Source organism: Miniopterus natalensis, chromosome 4 (assembly GCF_054644295.1).
Source record: "Miniopterus natalensis isolate mMinNat1 chromosome 4, mMinNat1.hap1, whole genome shotgun sequence".
NCBI lineage: Eukaryota > Metazoa > Chordata > Mammalia > Chiroptera > Miniopteridae > Miniopterus > Miniopterus natalensis.
Genome location: NC_142084.1, coordinates 93022287 through 93044319, shown reverse-complemented (window position 1 = coordinate 93044319; position 22033 = coordinate 93022287). Strand labels below are relative to the sequence as shown.

At 46.4% G+C, this 22033-nt stretch overlaps 2 protein-coding genes across 2 annotated transcripts in view; one reads left to right on the top strand and one right to left on the bottom strand.

The window, feature by feature from the left end:
* DOCK2 (dedicator of cytokinesis 2) overlaps nucleotides 1-22033 on the bottom strand; it is a 330536-nt gene that overhangs the window by 167427 nt on the left and 141076 nt on the right. The window lies entirely within an intron of this gene.
* Nucleotides 1690-16470, top strand: INSYN2B (inhibitory synaptic factor family member 2B). Its single transcript, XM_016214023.2, has 3 exons — nucleotides 1690-3035; nucleotides 4151-4225; nucleotides 13440-16470. Exons 1-3 carry the CDS (start codon nucleotides 1690-1692, stop codon nucleotides 13624-13626), a joined length of 1608 nt encoding a protein of 535 aa, XP_016069509.2. The 3' UTR covers nucleotides 13627-16470.

Here is a 22033-nt window from a genome sequence, read left to right as displayed (position 1 = left end):
AAAATGAGTGTTCAATAAATGGTAACTGTTATTGTTACAAGGTACACTTCCCACAGAGAATTTGATGCACATTTATCTCCTGGAAAGCAATTAAAAAATGAAGACATTTGGGAAGATCTTGTCCTCAAGTAAACGTTATAGTTGTAGCAGAGAGAACTCACTGTCCTGTTGCCCTGGCAGGGCACCCTAGGAACCCTGTGCCCAGGCTCTCAATCGCTTCCAAAGGACCTTCACCCAGCCATCCACTTTATGAGCAAATGCTCATCAAGCTCCCACAATGAGCCCAAAGGAGGGCTGGGAATACCCAGCCATCCTGGAGCTTACAGGGGTAGGCGTGGGGGGGGGGGGGGGGGTTGCACACCAAATAAATACACACACAAGTAATTATTTGAGGAGAGCTGCAATTGGTGTTAGGAAGTATGTGATAAGAAGGTATAATGGGGGTGCTGACATGGTCTAGCACTGGAGGTCTACATGAGGGAGGGGTCATTGGAAAGCCTCCCTGAGGGAGTAACATTTAAGCTGGGACACCATGGATGAAAGGAGCTGGCTGGTGATGCAAAGGAGGAAATGATCCAGGCAGGCAGGCATTTAGCTCCGAGGCCCTGCAGCCATAGGTGACTGGCTCAAAGGTGAACATAAGGCAGGACAGACACTGAAGTTGACTTGTTCCCAGACCATCCACACAGCAGCGCTCAGCTGGGTGGTTGGAATTTGGAGAGAAACCTAGGTCCTAGGGAACTGCATTCTCAGTCGCGACTATTGTCTTTTCCCTTTCAGACTCTCCTTGACTGCTGGCAAAGACTGTCAAGCCTCAGACCAGAGTTCCAAGGCCAAGGCCAGCCGTTCTCCACTTAGATTCCCAGACGCTACAGCCAAGGATCACTTGCCCACATGTGAACTCGAGCCAAGTGTGAACACGACAGGGACTCTGCCCTCTGCATGCCTTCAGATGCCTTGCACCTGTCCTGGTCATACCCCACTGAGTTTTGTGAGGCTATTTAGGAAAATAAGTGTTCCTCGCTGAAGAAAAGGGACAGAGCATGAGAGAAAACCATGGCTCCGAGGGAGGGATCTGTGATTGACAGAAACGGGGTGGTTCCCTCAGGACCATTATGTATCATCAAAGACGCCAACCCTCAGGTCACTGATTTCTCTGCCTGTTTACATGGTAAGGAAAGAAGATGTGTTTAAGTTTCCTGTAGTTTTACACTGAAGATTGATGCTCCAGGAAAGGAAGCTGCCTGTTCCAGACCTAGCAGGTTGCTTTCGGAATTCACACATTGCGAGCCTGGCACTATCCCCTAAATGGTACTTTTGTTGTCTTTTTGTTCAAGACAGCAAGCTTTTCCACGATCAGAGCCTCCTGCCAGCCTCTCTTGATAAACAGCCCGCCAGCTCTCTTGGTAGATCAGATGTTATTAGCCTAACTCATTGTTTATCTAAGTGGCAATTATCACTGCAATGAAATAATATTGTAACTGCAGGGGAAGCATTACGGGTAGCTCCCAAGCAGACACTCCGGGCTGGGGATGGCCCACACAGCTTCCTATACCCAGAGGAAAGGGCCACTCCATCTTGGCTGGCAGATCTCCGTGTCTGAAATGCCATCACCAGAGGCTGCTCCAAAGACCTAAGGACATGCACCCAGGAGAAGTGTGTGGTCCCGATCCTTTCAACTGAGGCTCAATGGCCCAGCAAAATATGAAAGTGCGACCCGTGCTTCTGAAGCGCAACAGTCTAGAGTCGGTGGAGTTTGTGAAGCAACCACACCACCGCAGGAGCAAGTCCCAGCAGGTGCGATTCAAAGAGGATGGGACCAGTAAGACTCCGCCGGGCCTAACAGAGGTCGATGTCCACACTGCTGAAGACCCGCCTGTGATGGGCAAGACGCAAGCACCCAGACACCATCACCTCCCCACCTACTCGCTCTCCTTCCCCAGGTCCCAGAAGGCCGGGGGCTTCCGGAACATCGCGATCCAAACCTCCCCCAGTCTCAGGAAGCATTTCCCAATCTTCAAAAGGAAGAGACTCACGGCCAGTAAGTCCCTGGTGGAAATGCCAACAGCACCCCAAAGTGCCATCCAGGTCAACGGCAACCTCTCGGAACAGGACATTGTGCCTTCTGACCTGGCCTACCTAAGGCTGGCTCGGCATCTGGAGGAGGGGCCTCGGAGGATCAAGGTGTCGCACCCACTGCTCTCTCGGACACCCCAGGTGCAGAGCAATGGGCCTGTCAGCATATGCTTGGAAGCAGGGGCTTGGAGAGCCTCAGAGAAAGCAACGGCTGCCATTCAGGTCCCTGATGATATTTATCACAGTCCTACCTGGGCATCTAGAGGGCCCGCTTTAGGCCAAGACCGGTCTGCGGAGATAAGCAACCCGGCCCACCCTGCGGCTGACCCGTGGCCGGGGGACGGGAGGAGGATGCTGCCCGCAGACTCGGAGAGAGCTTCCTCCTGCTTCAATGCCACCAGCGGTGCCAACCACATGCCAGGCACAGGGAAGCTTACTCCCGAATTGCTTTTGCCCAAAGACAACTCTGATGACAAAGACTGTGGCCCACTGTCTTCTCTGTCAAAGGAAAGGTGTGCTCCCTCACCTCCACGGACTCACAGCTCCCCCTCGCCAGGCTCCCACGGCCAGCCTGCCCAACCAGGAGCGGCTTCAGACTGCTCCTCACCGAGCAACAACCACGGGGACCTGCCGCCACTCACACCTAACAACGCATCCAAATCTGCCCCCGAGTGTCAGGAGCGGACGGCGAAGAACCCCACCCAGTCGGACACCCTGGAGCCTCGGAACTGTCCAGGAAACGATCACCTCCCGTCCCCTCTTCCAGGGAGGGAGCATGAACTTCAGAGCAGCAGGGAGATTGGTGAGGTTAATCAGGTTCGTCTGGCACGGGGCGAACTCTGCGACCTCCAAGGCAGGCTGCAATCCGTGGAGGAATCTCTGCACTCGAACCAAGAGAAAATCAAAGTCCTTTTGAATGTAATTCAAGACCTGGAGAAAGCTCGGGCTCTCACTGAAGGGTAAGGTGAATTTTTTATATTAAGAACTAGTAGGATAAGTCATTTTCCAGGAGAGGAGCAGAGAGAAAGCACTGGTTTACATTAGTGAAATGTCTCCAAAATGTTTGCATTTCTGTTGTTTTCCCACATTGTAAGCAATGGTCTCCCTTTATTCCAACCGGGTTCCATTAAATTCTCAGCTTTGGTGGACTTCCAGGGCTATTTGTTTTTGTTTCCAAATGTGAACAGACTGGAGAAAGGGGGCAATGAAGCAGCAGGGTCAAAAGGATTTTAAGATGGGGGTCCAGCTGGTAAGCCATGGGGAGAAATGATAGCACACAGGCACTTCCGCCACCCCATCCTCGAAGCAAGTGGCCACACTTGCATAGGAGTTTGGTTGTGCATTTGTCACAAAGGACTCAAGATGACCATGAAGCTTACTGTTGACCTTCCCCCCACTGGCCACTCTCAGGGCGTGGGCCAGTCCTTCGCTGACCAACTCAGTCGAAACTGCAGTGAGATCACAATTCTGTAGAGAGAAAAAATCACAGGATGCTTTCCTGGGTGACTCAGCACCAGTCTAGGGAGGGGAAGGCAGTTACTTATTTAGGTGTGCAGTGTTCGTCCCTAGAAATTGTGCTCCCTAAAGACTGGGAAGAAGGAATGGCGAAAGCTCCTCAACAAAAGGGTAGGAGAGGGGAGAGGAAATTAAGTGACATTTGCTGATACGAATCAGAAACAACATTGCCTTATAGGAGAGCAGCACTGGTGTGGTACAGAAGGAGACGCACTGGACTAAGGGGTCAGGAGTTTTAACAACCCCCCTTCCACTCATTGGCAAAGTCCCTCAGTTTCCCCTCTATCACAAGAGGTTAAGAAGAGCTGACTCATCTCCCAGGATTGTTGCCAGCATGAGGAAACCCTGAGATTTAAAAGTGCGTAAATATTTATAAGATCTCTAGAAATGTGAGGCCCTATTATCATGGTTCCTTGTTTATTTGTAATGGTCCCATAGCTTCAGAGCATGGCTCCTGATGGGAGGGGTAGTGCCATGCTGCAGGAAGGACTCAGTAGGATGCGTGCATCCTGTGGGACTTTTGCCCAAAGATTTATCCAGCGAATGCTCTATCTTGCAGGCGCAACTTTTATCGAACTGGCCAAGATCTCAACAACTGCAGTACCTGCCAGAACACGGCGTGCATCATATACAGGTACCTGGCCACAACGGAGACCGGCTCTGTGGAGCACAGAAGCTGCGGGTCCACAGAACACTCCCGTAAACCCCCTTAGAGGCAGGGAGCAAGGCAGAGACAGGAGGCCTTTCAATCCCTGAGGCTTAAACATCAAGGTGTTTAACTGTGAGATGATAACATCTGGGTCTAAGGCAGGCATCGCATTGTTTTCTTACCATAGGGTCTAGGAGCACATGCTTTTGATAATGACACTACACTGACTGAACACTGAGCACAGGCATCTTACAGAGCTCTGCATGCACATTCGAATCTCCTTTCAAATTCTACCTTCTGAGGTGGGCGTTCATGTCCTCGGGGAGGTTAAACTACATGGTCCACTGCACATAATGCATTTTCAGAGAAGGGGCCAGGCTCAAGACTCAAGTCCAGACCTTTCTGACCCGAACGCTGTGATCCTGATGATTCCACCTCAATGCCCCTTCCCCAACAGTAGTCGTCACATGCCAAGCACTCACTATGTGTCAAGAAACATGCTAAGCACTTTGCCTTCCTTTCCAAGTTCATCATTTCCTCCCAGCAGGGGGTAAGGCTGCAGCGATAATGTGGATTTTTATGAGTAATAGAAGGAAAACACTATATAGTAGTGAGAGCACTGAACTTGGGATAGTTCAAAACCCCCAAGTCAGATGTCTGCTGACACGTTTGGGGCTCAGTTTCCGCATCTGTAGAGTGGGGACTATTATCCCCATACAGAGCTGCTGCCAGGAGCGAATGAGATAATGTATGTGAATGCCTTTGTAACTGCAGAGCTCTGTACAAATCCCAGGGCTTATTACTGTTATTACTAGGAAGATCGATGCCCCCTTAGCTGGAAGCCCATTTCGGTGGCCTGGTGGAAATGCGGTCAAAAGCAGTCATTTCAGCTGATAGCATCTAATTTTGGCAAAAGTGTATGGTTGTGCTTTCTCTATTACATTTCTCCCTCGGATGAAAAGTCTCAGGCAACTGGGTCGCTGCGTCTTCTTTTAAATTTTTCTCATTGTCTCCAGCAGAATCCCGAGATTTCATCCTAACAAGGGACGGGGGGCCTGGAGGTTAGAAGGCCCCCACACATAGGCAGGGCCTTGGGCTTTTTTTTTTTTTTTTCGTTAAAATATCAATTCCTTACACCTAGAAGCCACAGAACTACATATTGTCACCAAATGACAGAAGCTTCAGGACTGAGTACAGAAAATGCCCTTTGTCTTGGTGTAAAAGATCCCCTCAAAAAAATCCCCTGTAAAAGGCTTGTGACATTGGAAAATGCAAGCAGGCAGTCTCATCCACTGCTACATTTTGCCCCTTTTTCTTACATCTATCTTAAGCAAATTGTCTAAGCTCTAGGAAGAAATTATTAAAAGTCTAGACAGCTAGAGAGGACCAAAACTGTTCATTTAAACAATTATACTAATCTCTATTCAAACTTCCCACAGTCTCTTTTCTTCATCAGCCAGATGACATACTTTCTATTACCTTAAGGTAACTTTCTATTTAGCTTATGAAAATGAAAAGGACAAGTGGCTGTTTCCCAGGCTACTGTGAGTTTATGGCCCGACCCCGAGCAGATCATTTCTGGCCTCTGAGTTTCCTCATCTGAACAATGAGGGTCCCTCTGGTCCCTTTCAGCTCTGACACCCAGGTATTCTATGCTCAATTAAAAGTGGCAATATTTGGCTACACTATGACCTTCCTACACATCTGAGAATGTTCGAATATGTTTGTATTTTTCCCGTAGCTACTTCAAACATCCCAAGCAAACAGTCTAAATTAATTTACACCCCTGGAAAGGTTAGTAAACCTTCGTGCACACATCCCTTTCCAGCTTTCCAAGAGAGGCAGCGATTGTGTACATCCACTCCTCATTACCATTCAAAGCCAGACTGATCTCGCAGACAGTATCTGTATCCTTGTATCTGAGCCATTGCAAAGGAATAGGCAATTAATCTGATGAAAGCAGAGAGATCAGAAAAACATCCCCATCATAGTAACAGTGGGGAGATGAGAGTAGTCTTTTTTTTTTTTTTTTTTTTTTTAACATTTCAAACGACTGCAAACTCTGTGTTGTGTCCTAGAAAGTCAGATCTTACAATCTAATGAATAAGCAATGTGAAATACCCATCCTCTGGCCTTGTTGGGTGCAGTCCCCCACCCTGATGACGGGCCCAGTACACGTCACTGTACATAAAGTGCAGGGGCTCAGGATGAACTGCCTGCCGGGTGTTCTTCTCTGAAGATGCTGCTGCTAAGTTAGCAACACATAAGGTTTCCTAAGTGGCCCCATCAGCCGAAGGCTATGACTAATGCTGCTTGCCTCCACCGAGACATGTGAGGTCATCCATTCTGTCCAACTCAGTCTCTCTGTTCCAAGAAGAGCCTTTGTGTCCCACCCACCCAGCCCCCAGTCTCCTTGACTTTCTTCTTACTATAGACAACCTCCCTAGATCCCGTCTCACCAACAAGCACAGCGCCACACAGATGCCTAAGGACTCCATGTATGGCTCCCGGGGGCTCTCAAGGGATTTCTTACACCAGGGAGAATGGACTCCTCTGAGTTCTGAATACCATAGGCTCCAAGGGGAGGGGGCAAAAATTGGCTCTATGCCTAAGCTGGTTCCAGGCTGTTTAGTCCCCAGTCACAATCCTCACCGATCTTTAGCATTGATTCTAGAGCAGATTTCTCAAAGCGTTGGGTGAATGCCACCTATAGCACCTAAGATTAAATAATATTGGATAACTGAGTGAGAAGGCTGTTTCTCTTTCCAAATTTATTTCAATCCTGTGATTACCTGGAGGGGAAAATTGGTTTTTGGTGCTGGAATGTCTTCAAACCCTTTCCTATGCTTATGTAGCTACTTCTTTGCCAAGAGACAGCAGCTCTCAGGTTCATAGCTATAGGCAAGCAACGGTACCTAGCCAGAATGTAATCATCTTAAATTTTTTTATTGATGGTTTTAAATTCTAAAACTAGTCCCCCTAAATATTCATTGTAAATCATGCAGGTCTCCACTTTTGAAAGTGGTATTGACTATTTTGTACACGTTTTTAAGTTAAAAAGAAAATTGATTTAGAGAGGAAAAACATTAAGTAAATATTTGATGTGGGGAGTTTCACAAAAACCATGAAGATGCTGAACAAATGATTGAAGTTTAAGAAATGGAGCCCTGAGGAATCAGCTTCCTTTCCTCTTCTCAAGGGCACGAGGCCTCCCCCAAGCCGCATCTTCCGTCCTTCCCCACTCCTCTCCCTGCTCCTCCAGCCATGTCTCCCTGTACCTCATCTTCGAGTTCACTCTGAAAACCATCGCTGAGCTCTTTGGAGGACTTTGACTACTCCAACCGCACATTTGTTTTCTGGACATAGCTCCCAGGAAAAAAATCTTCTTGGGTTACGTTGTAAAATACATGAAGTGTTTTGAGGGAAGAGAATAGGAAGTGTTTCTCAGAATAAATTTTCATCTACCATCCCAGCATGTTGCTTAGGAAATGGAAATAAAGAGCACACTGCAAACTTAGCATTTTTCATGGCTGAAGGGAGAGGTTGGTGCTGTGAGATTTGAAAGGTGCTAGAGAGGAGAGAAATAGAAGAGCTGTTGTTTTGTCTAAGGGTGCACCTGGATAGGCGGTCTCCTCTTCTCATTCTTAGCCTCTTTCCATGGTTTCAACTGTATTCATGGATTTTAAGTTGATGTCTTATGGCACTACCGTCTTTCCCCACCTCTTTCTTCTCTCTCTCCTAACCATATCTATAAACTAGATATTTCCAACTAACTATCTCAAAGGCATCTCAGATTCACCAATTTTGATATTCAGAACTCTCTGGAACGAAGGCCTAAGCCTTATAGTTGAGAGCCCTACAGGAGAAAAGCCAGGCCTTCACCCTCCTGAGAGCTACATGAGTCACCTGGAGTCACGTGGTTGGTGGCGTCGTGAGCCTTCCATGAGTTTCTTTCTATGGTTAAGTTTTTCGGACACTGGTTCTTGGCCTTGCCTGCCCCTTAAAGCTATTAGCTAACCAGAGAACAAGGTATTTCACTAGAAATGTAATATGCACCCAGGCCTGTGGGTTTAGTAACCAACTTTCTGCTTCAGTTATTTAGTATTTTCCTTGGGTTTGTTTAGGACGCTCTCCCACCATGGAGCCAGGTGACTGCGAGAGCCATGTCTTCCAGCCACAGTTCTCTCTCTGGCCAAGAGTGAAGTCTCCAGTGAAAAATACCTACAAAGGACACAGCCTATCTGTTCTTTCCAGTAATCACAGACACATTTGCAGCTCTCCACATTTCAACGTAGACTGAGCAGCACTCATTTCAAATGCTGGACCATACATGTCATAGCAATACCAACCAGCCTCCCCCAAACAACCACCACCAAACATAGCTCAGGCTGCCTCTTTCAGAAATAGGCATAAAAGTTTGGGGTATGTGTGGAAATTCCTCTGAGCCCTGATAGTTTGATCCCAAGACATCTTCCTCTACTCTCTGTTTTTCTCAGTAGTGCATTATCCTTCCCTTCTCCTCAGAGTGTAAGGGAAAAGAAGGAGGGTTTAGAGCATCAGCAATTTATCTGCAATAAAGATGAAATCTATTTTAATGCATTAATAGCTAAAGAGGCTGAAACATGCCATAAATATAAAATCAAGTGAGCTGGGAATTTCCCAGGAATAACAAACAAATGGCTGCTGGCGCAGAGGCCACCGCTGACCACAGAATGACCCAGTCTTTATTTCTCCGTAAAGTCAATGTAACGATCATTACCACTTGTACCAGGCACTGGGTCAGGCATTTTGCTAAATACTGTACATGCAGCATCTCATCTCTGACTCCCAACAACCCTAACATATGAGTATGGTTTTTATTCCCATTTTACAGATGAGGAAACTGAGACCCAGAGAGGTTAGGTGACTTGTCCAAGATCCAACAGAGGCAGGGCTTAAACAGGTCCTGCTTTGGGGAGATTTTCCTGTCCCATCCCCTCTTGCATTTGACCTTGTATAATCTGAACACATGTGTTCAAGTCTCCTGAGGTGACCTGTCCTTTCTGAGGGCTGGGTGTGAAGGCCTTCTTGCCCCAGAGCACCAGTTTCTCTCACAGCTAGTGATTAGCAGTGACGGTTCCCGCAGCTCTGTCCTGCTTGTTCAAGTGCCCAGAGGAGAACCTGCGGTTCCCTGAGGACTTGTCAGCAGACAGATGCCCTAGGGGAAGGGGTGCCCTTGCCAACTTGAGATGCCTGTGAGTTGTGAAGCTTAAAATGACACCCTATAAATAACCAGCAAACTGGTTATTAGGAGAAAGTTTCAGGAATGGGGGGCAGAGAGTAACTAAAGCTCCTACTTTCCCAGACTGGAATCCTTCTCCAAAGACACTTTCCAAACTGATGTGGTTTATACAAGTGGGCAGGGGCCAAACTGCCCTTGCTGACTCCATGGGTGCTGACAGCTAATTCTGTAGAGGAGAAAGTTGTAGGGGTAAGTCTGTGGTGCCCCTGGGTTCTATGGTGAGGGCCACAGAAACACTCGTAGAGGTAAGGAGGTAGAGAGGGACCTGGAAGATGTTCTGTCTTTGGAGGGGTGCCATGGGTCATTAATTTCTCAGCCAACTGCTTGGAGTACATGGTTTGTGCCAGTGGCTTGTCCGTTTCTCTTTATAAAAGACCAAGCCCCCTGCTGAGAAGGAAGGGCAGGGGCCCACCGCAGACCTCAGCACCCACCACACTCAAGATGGCTGAGCTCCCATATTACTTTGAGTCCACTGCCTGCTAAGGGGGTGCTCATCTCTTCTGGTTATGCAGCCTCCTGCCAGCATTGCCCTGCCATCTGGAAACACCATTGCAGGTGGGCTGGTCCATGGGGTCATAAAGAGTCCTCCATGGAGCCCAGCTCCACAGTGGGTCTGGTTTCACAAGGGACTGGGAGGTCATTTCACTGCACCAGGCCTCGGTCACCACCACCTCGGCACCCCCACCCCACACACATCTGGCAGCCAGGATCTCGCACAGACACAGACTACTGTGCTCTTCAGTGCGGTCTGCCTTAGTGCACCAGCTTTGGGCCCAGACAATCTTGGCTCAAATCCCATCCCTGTGCCTTACTAGTGTGTGCCCCTAACCTGCCCTTGCCTCAGTTTCCTCATTTATGGAACGAAGATAGCATCTATCTAACGGGGCTGTGAGAATTACATGAGACATGTAGCAATTATTGAACTTGCAGCCCGGTGTCTACAATATAGATTTCACCCCATGAATGACAGCCCTCCTCCCTCTCCCCCCTCCTCTTCTCCCTCCTCCCATCCCCCCTCATTATTATTATTATTATTATTACTTTAAACTGGCATGCACCACCTAACAGGGTGCCCTAGATCAAGGCCCTGGAAGAGCCGGGCCCTGTGCTAAAACATGCCATCCCACTTCAGGGAAACAGAGGACGAAGAGCCTGGCAACCAGGCTCAGATTCCAATCATAATGCACAGAGTGACATCTCTTTGCCATCTCATTTGTCAGTCAAGTGGGAACAACAACCTCCCCATCTTCCTGGGCCATCATGAGGGTAAAATGGAAACGCAGATCTGAGGTGTTTGCGGTTTGAAAGTGCTATATAAAAATAAGGGGTTTCTAGTGTTCCTTTGTTTCTATATAAGCTTTCTCTCTCTCTGGCATATGCAACTTTGTTCTGCCCAGCCAAGCTACCGCCCCCAGAACCAGCTTCTGTCCTTTGCTTAATGTATTTATCTACTTTTGGCTTCTCACTATTTCTTCTCCCAGACAAACCATGACTTAGGCATCCCACTGCATCCAGTTCCCTCTCACCTGGCGCAATGGCTGGAGAATTCTGCAGGATTAGTAGGTGCCCCTGAGAGGTACCCCTGAAAGCTCTCTTCCATGCCTGGCTTGCACACAGCTCGCCTTCCACAGGCAGTGCGGTACCTCGCACAGACACCTCACATGGGAGGGCTCTAAGGCTCCCTTAGACAGTGAATGGGCAGCCCTGAGCCAGGTGTCAACCTCACAGGACCAACCTCACACACCTTGAAGGCTCCACACTCCCTAAGTGGCTCCGTGCCTGGATCCTGTATTGTAACAATTTCTTGACCACCATTTGCCCCCACTGTGAGCCAGAGCTCTACAAACCAAGTCCTCTTCATCCACAGGAAATACAGGTGGCAGCAGATGGTAAGGGTGGGAGGTAGGGTAGGGAGATTAAGAGGAAGGAGAGAAAGGAAGGGGAGGTGAAAAAAGTTACTGGTGTTTATTCGCCTTGAAACCAAACCCAAGGCAGACGGCCATCCCCCAGAATCCACAAACAACCCTCTCCTTGAATTCTCACCATGTAGGCAACGTGTCCCCCTCTTCGAGAGACTGCTGAATATAGTGTGGGTTGGCTAAGAAGGAAGTTGAGGGGTATCTCCTCTTCTCAACCCAGCTTCAAGATGAAAAGGTGAGAGCCTCTCCTCTCCTCCAAACTGAACAGTAGTTAGTCAAACACAAGAGGAAAGTGGCAATTTTCCTTTGTGTTAATATATTGCTTTGGCCTAAAAAACATTCATCAATTTCTTTCCTAAGTGCACACACTTCTCTATACTCTGCTTTTTGCCTGGCCTTGAAAAGAAAGTCACTTTCAATCCCTTTTCCATTGTCAAGATCAGTGGGGGCAGTTGCAAGAGGGGTGAGGGGAATCTCTAAGTCGCACTGACTATAATGGAACCCTGCGGGGTTTCCATGGAAACATAGACTGTATCCTTTCCTGAATGTATGTGGAGGGGAGGGGTGAAGAGGGATGCTGCTGGCAAGGTATACAATTACTGAAGAGCTTCAGGTATGACGAGGAGGGGAGACACTCAGCCCATAACACAGGAAGACAAAAGACTCTGTGAGGAGTGAGTGGGCAGACACCATATCCTACGTGAGGACATTTCACCTGTCATTGTGTCCCATCTGCGCAACTACCCAGTGCGACAGGGCTTTACAAGCTCCACTCTCAACTGAGTCCCTGAAAGAGTCCCCAAGGCCACGCAGCCAGTGAGTGGTGCGGCCTTGCTTCAAACCCAGGAGCGTTCCACTCGAGAGCCCTTGCTCTATCCTCTATACTGGGCTGCACTTTAAATTATGATGATGGGACAGTTTCATTCTGTCTCCTGGCTCTTCTTCCCCCAGGCCTGCCAGTTCTGTACACATTCTAGATTCACCCACACCATTATTTTCTAATTGGTATTAGGACACTGTTGTGAGTCTTGACAAACTCAGGTGGTTTGTTGTCTTTTGTTTATTTGAATTATGAAGTCAGAGAGATGTCACATATAAGGAGAAAAAGAAAGCGGGTTTTGTGTATGTTCATATAATTTGGCAGAGGTGGATGGATGAAGGGCTGGAAAGTAGCTAAAGTTGAGATAAATACAAACCATATTTTTAAAGCAATTGTTAGTTTAGTCACCTGTCTCACACACTGAGAAGTAAGATCCACAAGAGCAGTATCCATGTCTCTCTGTCTTCTTGTTGTATGCCACAACTGAGCACAGTGTGAAGCCATGAGATGGATGGATGAATGGATTGGATGGATGGGTGGATGGATGGATGGATGGATGGATGGATGGATGGATGGATGGATGAGTGGACGGATGGATGAGTGATGGATGGATGGATGGATGGATGGATGGTTGGACTGGATGGATGGATGGGTGAGTGGAAAGATGGACGAATGATGGATTGATGGATGGATGGATGGATGAATAATGGATGATGGATGGATGATGGATGGATGATAGATGGATGATGGGTGGGTGGATGGATAGATGGATGGATGGATAGATGGATGGGTGAGTGGACAGATGGATGAATGATGGATGGATGGATGGATGGATAAATAATAGATGACAGATGAATGATAGATGGATGGATAGATGAATAATAGATGGATGATGGATGAATAATGGATGGATGGATGGATGGATGGATGGATGGATGGATGGATGGATGGATGGATAGATAGATAGATAGATAGATAGATAGATAGATAGATAGATAGATAGATAGATAGATGGAGAGGTGGCACAATTTTTCCAAGGTCACATAGCCAGAAGGTACCTAAGCATCTGGGACCGGATGTCAAAGCTCATGCTCTTCCATATCAGTTGGGCCCTTGATGATGCTAAATTCATATGTGCTGATTTGAATTTACTTTCCTTCTTTGCGCTGTGTGTTTCAGTGTAGAATATGATTTTCGGCAGCAGGAAGGCAGGTTCCATGAAGTTCTACAGAGTCTGGAGGAAGCAGAACCAGTTGAGGAGCCACCTCCCCCACCAAGGTCGACAGCAGAACCCCCTGTTCCAGAGAAACAGGACTTACGGCGGAAAACCAAGAAGGTGAAGAAGAAATGCTTCTGGTGGATCTGAGTGTGTTGAGACCATGCCCTATCCCCTCCCCAAATGCCTCTCCAAGGTGGGGAGACCACTGCCCTCAGGCCTTCTCTACTTCTTAGCAAAGGCCCCAGGCTGCAAGACACCTGGCCTGTGAAACAGGAAAGACTCAGGGCTGGTTTAGTCACTGGGGGGCACCTGACCACCAACCTCACCTGAGTGAGTGCCACTGCTTACTGAGGACTTCACGGACCCTAGAGTGACCCCTTGCCTAGTTCAGTTCCCTGCCACACATGCCCAGGACACATCCTGGTTTGCGAGTCTAGATTCCCACCACGAGCTAAGCCCCCATCAACTTCCCAAGATCTCCATGATGCTAAGCACTTCCTCTCATCCTTGGCTTGTCATCCAAAAAGAAGAAAAAAATGCTGTGCAGAGCAGGAAGACAGAAGAGGGTTAGAAACTGAGCCACCAGAAAAGATCAGATGCATAAACTTGTAGTGTTCTAAGATACTGGTCAGCTAAGCATGACAGAAAAGCGCAGGCCAAAAAATTCGAGATCGCCTGGTAGGTTGGGTCATTTTTATTTAAAAATAGCCCCTTGACCCCAAATCCAGGATTTGTCATCTCATGCTGTGTGGGCCTGCCAGTCTGTGGCAGAGCAAGGTCGCTGCAGGGGATAAGGCACTCGGTGTGGCTACCCCGCAGGTGTAGCTCCAGAGGCCACCTTTAGAGCATCATGCTTCTCAGCCTGGGGCCTGGGGCCTGAGACCGCTTGGCAAATGCGTGGGATCTGGTTTGGGTTTGAACTTTAAGATTCCACAGCTAATTTCCCTGCAACATTTAAGATCATGAGATCAGCAGCCTGTCTGTTTCATCTTACCAATAACATAAATAAGACTAAGATAAAACACACCGGTTCTCATCCATTCATCCCTGCAGTAGCTTTATAGATAGGTTCAAAAGTATATTAATCTACATAATCTCCCCTGCTGGTGACCAGGCCATGGTCACCTGATTGAAGAACCAGCAGGACTAGGGATGAGAATAGATTTTTTTCCCCCCATTTTAGTATTAAAGACCTTTCATTCCCAAAGTCTGAATTCTTTTAAAGTCTGGCTCATTCTTTTGACAAGACCTCTTTACATGTGGGTCCAGTCAAACTTGCATGGCTGAACAAACCACTAACATAATACAATTAAGTAACTGCTACATACTTTGGGGGATGAGGGGGGGTTGGTAAGGCTCCTGTTCCTTCTCATTAAATTCTCTACCAGCCTGTGGTTGGACTGATGCTGCTTAGAAAGGGAGCCTAAAGCTCAACATGGCAGTCAATGAAGAAGGTATTGCATAGCCCCCTTTGCTCAAGACCAGGTGTCTGAGGTAGAGTCTGCAGAGAGCAGCATCCTGGGCGAACGTGGGATGAACGTACCCCACTGCAAATTGAGACGAATTGAGCAAAGCACTCCGACAGTCGCACCTGCTCCCGCCACGCGCTGCAGTGCGCAAGCTATTTCAGTGAGAGCGAGAGGGGAATTTGGCAAGGAGTCTCAGCCTGCTCTATTTAAGTCTTGGGATGTCATTCAAGATGTTCTTGTTCTGTTTCTAGTGTAATGTTTAAACCCACAAAATGAGACCGGCATCCATAATGTTAAGTGGGAATTAAGATAAATACACTTGTCATACTGAGGAAGCCACATTTCAATAAGATATGCTACCACTGGCTGAAAGCCAGGGATCTTTCTGTATCCACACAATCAGCTCTCAGTTGGCCCGACAGTGGAAAAGAACAGCAGAGAAGATAATCCAAAAACGCAAAATCATGTGGGATCTTTTATGCAATATTATCTTGTAGTAGAGCTTCCATCTTAATTCGCTTTCCTTAGACTAATTTTCAAATTAATTTATAATCTTGGGCAGCATGCTAGAATGAAAATAACCCTGTTTCAGGAATGAAGAGACCCAGGCAACAGAACAGCCTCGTCCACTCTCTTTGACAAATTGTTTAAACTTTCAGGGCCTGTCGGTCCATTCTCAAACTGAGATAGAAACACCTATTCTGCCCACTTTATAAGCTCTGTGCACGGTCCAACATCACATGTGCAGGGCGATCCGGAGCTGAGCTGGCCCATCGCCAGACTTCGCCTGGAATAATGAGGAGGTGTCTGAGGTCACGCTCACAAGAGGTATAACCCGACCCTTGGGTAATTAAAAAGTGCATGTTTTTATACACTTATGTTAAGTTGGGGGCCTCAGATAAACCCTCAACTGAAAAATGATATCAGGGTAGAAAATGCTGACATTTCTAGAGATACAACCAAACGAGACTACTGATTCTATACCAAAGCACAACACAACTTTACTAGGGCCACCAACCTGAAACTGGGAAGGAGGGCTCTTCTGGAAATTGAACATTTAAAATCATTATGAGGGAAAAGGATGCAGTAAACGCCTTCCTGCTAACAAAAATGATCATCTCTGTTTAAAAGAAAACAAAACCCACATATATACACGTACCAAAACCTTATATTCATCTACTCATGTGGAAATCACTTCTTTGTAAAATATTATGTAACATCTACCATGATAATCTACATAAATGCCGTACTTGGTTTCATGGAGAGACACTAATTTAGCAAAAATTACTTTTATAAAATTGAAGGAAAAAAGACTGATTTGTCAACTTAAATTGCAGGAGATTATGTAGCTGCTTTCTCTGTAGTTAAGAAAAAAATTGTACTCACTATACTTGGAACTTAATACCAGCTCACCTGTAGAGCATCTTCTTAAAATCTATGTATAATGTAAGGTTTTGTAAATTTCTAAACTGTTTTAAATGGGATATTATCTTTTGCAATAAACTTACATATTTTTCCTAGGTTTTAAGACTCCATTACTAGCTTGGGTGGATTTGGGTTATAAAATTTAAACTTAAGAAGGACAATATCTCAATGGTCCTAATGACAGGGATAGTTTTCATTAAAATCTTTTCTATACATTTCCCAGGAAAACAAACAAAAGAACAGATTCAGAACTTAGGGCTGCAATGATCACATGAAGCACGCATGTCCCGGGAGCAAGGGAGACAGTGTGAAGGAAGGGAACAGTTCCCAGCTCATTCGGATGAATATACATTCACATTATAATTATCATTGTGCCCATACGCCAGACCTATAATTTATTCAGTATTTTTATTTAATTTTTCCTGTAATTTTCTTCCTTAAAAGGCAACTTTAAGCCGGCCAGCGTGCCTCAGTGGCTGAGCATCGACCTAGGATCCAGGAAATCACAGTTCAATTCCCAGTCAGGGCACATGCCTGGGTTGCAGCTCAATCCCCAGCAGGGGGCGCGCAGGGGGCAGCCAGTCAATGACTCTCTGCCATAACTGATGTTTCTGTCTCTCTCTCCCTCTCCCTTTCTCTCTCTGAAATCAATGAAAAAATAAATTTTTTAAAAAGGAAACTTTATATCACCACCACAGGGAAAACAATGAGATACTCCAAATATAGAAGATGAAATCAAAATAATTTTATTATATTCTTGTTAGAGACTATGAGTGTTGAAGGTGCAGAGCCTGAAGCCAGCTCTCTCTCTCTCTGGTAACGAGGGAGTTAGCAAACATTAAACACGTGCCAAAGCCACGTTGACACCAAACACGTTTCCTACTTGATTGATCAGAGTGTTTGAGAAAGAATTGAAAAGCAAAAAACTTTCCCATCATGCAATTCCATTTTCCTCCCCTGTATTGTCCACAAGCTGTCTAAAACCAGCTTATTTACCAATATAGCAGGCAAAACTGGACATAGAATTTAAAGCCTTGGGTTTGATATTCTGCTACCTTCTCTTTGCCAGGTGACCTAGGGAAAGTTAACTTCAGTGAGCCTCTGATTCTTATAATACTCAACATAACCCTTGCCTTACAAGGGTATCTGACAAGTAAGTGGGTGAAAGCCCTGTGCACAATAAGTGCGCATTCACTCATTTGTTAATCGAAGTAAATTGAGAGAGAGGATGGGAGATGCCTTCATGGGGCTGCAGTGGATTTTCAGAAATAGGCTTCAGAGTTTCTCAGGGCAAGAAGTGGTACTGATAAGGAATGAACTCTTCCTGGCCTGAGTAAGACAAGAAACCATGACAGTGAACATTACCGAAGTCCTCAGTGATCCAACATATCAACCCCAGCACAGCACTCAGGAATGAAAGCCCGCTGACTGGAATCAAATGTACTGAAGGATAAAGGTACCGCAGGGGTTGGGACCCTGCCTATTTGGCACTGGCCAACTGAGTGAGGCTAGATGACTGGCCCTGGGACTCGCAGCAATCACGCGGGGAGGTCAGTGTTCGGAAGTCAGGAGGTGGAATTCGGAAGGGTCTACCAGACACTAGAGCCGGGCAGCTCCGGAAACCACTGACACTAGGCTTGAGACCCTTGTGCTCTACGATCTCCAGTCACACCGAGTCACCTTGAGTTCCTCAGACCCAGCATGCAACACCTCCTCAGGGGTCTGTGTGCACTTGTCCTTTGCCCGGACTAATCCCCACCATGCCACCCTCCCCGCCCAGCCCAGCGCTAAGGCAGCTTCCCGGGCAAGGCCTTCCATGCCTACCAGCACCACTGTCCGACCACAGTGAACACCCCTCTTACACATTCACCTGGCACCACGGACCCTTCATTGAAGTTGTTGTCAGAGCTGTCCTTGTACATACATTTGTACCATCCTTTGATGAATGTATTTTTCCTCACTAGCCTATAACCTTCCTAAGATGGGAATCCTGCTTATTTTTGCTCACCTTTGTATCCCCAACACCTGCACAATGGGAATCAAATATTTGTTGCAGGAATAAATGAATTAATGAATTGGATCCAGTGGAGAGACATGAAATCAGTCCTCGCATGGGGATGGGACGTTGGTGTGCAAGGGCTCTTCCTGTGCTCCCAGGAGCACCGGGCCTCCCACTGATGTGCACAGAGCTTCTGATTCCACTGTGGTCCGCATGGTATTAAGGACCCAGGAACGCCAAGCTACTAGCATCCTCCCCCGCTGCCAAGCCCCCGACACCTTTATCCAGAATACTGACAACCCAGTTAGCCTTGCTTCAGAACAAATTGCCGTCATAATTAAATCCCAATGCATGCTGCACATTTTACCAAGATACTGCCTGGCCGTATGAAGGGGAAAATTGGTTTTGAAATTAAAGCAGATTGTTAACTATTTTTGCTGTAATGTTTCCATTAAAATGCCAGAATTTATTACATGTGACCTAGTCCATTTCAGATGAAATGCAATTTAAAGGAGACAGGGTCTGTCTAACTGGAGAAGCATTTGGGCAGTGCATTTTGCCTTGGCTTAAACCATGACTACAATGAAAAGACAATAAACATCACGCCAAAGGACTATTTGCTCCAAAGCAAATAAAAGCTTTATTATCATGAATGGCTTTCACAAATTCTCAGAGTCCATAGCTCTCTTACATTAAATTTCACTCCAATGAAACCCATTGTTTTTTTTTTTTTCCTGGCAAAAGATCAATACATATATTTTAAATCATTAGCTAAACACAGTGACCTCTCATCGGTACTTGGGCTGGTTTCCCAGGTAGCAGAAGCAATGCTGTGATACCCTGGTGATGATGACAAAAAAGTCTTTTTTCTCCGGAGCCAAATGGACTGAGTCACTTTAATTGTTGGAACCAGGAGGGGTTCACACAGCTTTTCCACCCTGCACACCAAGCCCGCCTGCACTCAATCCTGTGTGCAAACCCCGTATGCGGGGTGGCGGAGAAGAGAAGTTATGTATTGTTTTTCGTTTGCTTGTTTGTTTCCAGATAAAAAAACAAACAAACACCCAACATGCCTTCTGGAGTTGGGGATCAAAGAGAGCAAAACCAAAGCCACAGGAAGCATCCACATTCACAAACTCAGTCCTCTGACCTGCTGGGGTTTCCTGAAATGGGTCCCTCCCTCTTCTCCACTCTATTCATCCACCAGCTCCAAGGAAACATCTCAGATGAACCTCCATCCACAATCACTTATTTCCCTTCTCTATGCCAGGCAAGTAAACTACAGGCGCTGCCCTTGCTCATTATGGTCCATTGCCGGTAGGGAGCCTGAAAATAAGCACATGTCCTTTTCTGATCCGCCCACCTGGATGTCACATCCCCTCCTTTTGACCCTCTCAATGCTTTCCTCAATTCTCTTGTGATGATTATCTGTCTTAAAGTATGGCTATTTCTGGTTTCCTCTCCCTTTCTCCACTATACATTATATCCTGCGAATAGGGACTGTTTCCCTTATCTTGTGAAGTCTTAAGTCCAAAAGGTCTTTGATTGAAACAAAATACTTCATCACAAGCCCTTGTCTGCTCCATGTGGCCCACTGTACCGACCTTCAAAGTCTACTTTCCCTTATAGTTTTCCAGCTCCCTGGGATCCAGCCTCCTCCCAGCTGCCTTGGGAACTCTCTAAGACATGCATCTGGCCATGCCATTCCCTGGCTTTTTTTCTTCTTTTATCTCTAATTGCACCCCATCATCATTCTAGAGCATAAAATTCCTCCCACAGCAAACAAGGCTCCTTGCAATCTGACTCCAACCCAATATATATAGTTTAACTTCCTACTATTCCACTTCCTCCTGTACCCATCTGCCACTTTCCAAAATGTCAGGCTATTACATCAGTGGCTTAGGACATTCTGTTCCCTCTACCTGGAACACTGTTCCATTACCTATTTACCATGGGAAATAATTTTCATTTTGGTAGAATAAATGAACAACAGCAATATTACTACTAATTGTGATTTTAAAAAACAAGGCTCAAAGTTACAGTGAGCTATTATTGAATGGTTTGCTTCCTTTACCTTATTTACTCCTGAAAAAAATTATTATGAGGTTGCTTATGATTACTCCCATTTTCCAGAATAATTGAGGCTTGGAGGGAGATAAATAATCTGTCAAAGTCCACAAGTATGAAGCTGTGAAGGCTGAAGTTCTTTCAAGGTCTGCCAAATTTGGAAGCTTCGGCTCTTAACTCCTGTGCCAGACAGCAAGTTGCAATTTAAATGCCACCTCCTCCCTGTAACTTTTTCTGATCATCCCCACCCTTGCCATGGGATTAGTCACTCCATCCTCCCAGTACTCACAGCGCTCTGTACAGGCTGCTGATTTATTATCTTGACATTTCTCCTGTCAATCTCTCACACTCATTTCTACCAGGGAGCAGAGTCCTAGGGGACAGGAATTGGCACCTACATCCTGGGACCCTCCGAGTGTTTATCGCATTATCGGAAACGCTATAAATGCTTCATATAGGTTTGTTGAATGAGCCTGAAGAAAATATGGAGGACTTCCCTGGCCAGAGTGCCTCAGTTGGTTCAGCATCATCCCATGCGTCAACAGGTTGCCAGTTTGATTCCTGGTCAGAGCACAAACTCACATTGTGTGCTCAATCCCTAGTAGGGAGCACGCAAGGAGGCAGCCAATCGATGTTTCACTCTCTCTCAACAATGTTTCTCTCTCTCTCCCTTCCTCTCTCTAAAAATCAACTTAAAAATCTTTTTTAAAAAGAAAAGAAAATATGGAGATAAAACATCCAGGGTAGAGAGACAGATCAGAACAAGACCAGGAGTCCTCATTTCGGCCCTTGACTTTCTGCACAATTTTAAACAAGTACTTTCACCTCCATCCCCCACCTCTGGAGGAGCCATCTGGCTTCACAGGCTGGTTAGAAGAAAAGTAAAATTATATACATGAAAATGCTTGACTCTCTCATTAATTCTTATTTTTAAAAAAATAGTGTTTAAGTTTTGTTTTTTCTTGATTATAAAAGGAAAGCAAAATCACTTTAGAAAGAGTGAAACTATAGAAATGTGCAAATCATGTGTCCTTTAAGCAGAAGATGCCAATATAATTTTAGCTTCAGCACATGGTCCCCAGGTCTGACTTCTGAGAGATCCATGGCCTCTGGTGAGGGAGCACATTTCTCCCCTCCCCTGACCTGCAAGGTCTTGGATGAACTTCTTATTGTTGTTAGAGTCCTATAATCCTTTCTCTGTATTTAAGCCACAGAATTTCCTCACGCTGTTAAAAAACAATCATGGATATTTAATGGCTGCACAAAGGCCTCACTGTGTGAGAGTAGTGTTGATCTAGAACAATGGTTCTGGTTTTGAAGGAGCATTTCATAGAGCTGATTCCTTTGAGTCACTTAAGACCAGCTTCCCACGCAGGGACAGTGTGGACCGGAGACTTGCGGGGAGTCCTGCTCATTTGCAGTTGTCCCCCCAGGGCTCCTCCTTGGGCAGCTCCAATTCCCCAGCAACACTCCCAGGGAAGGACACCGTTATGGGGCCCCTCCTTCCAGCCTGGATTTCAAGTCTTTGTGGCAGACATACGGTGGTTGATTTCATCTCAAGGGGGCTTTATTCACAGCCCACTGCAGTGACAGC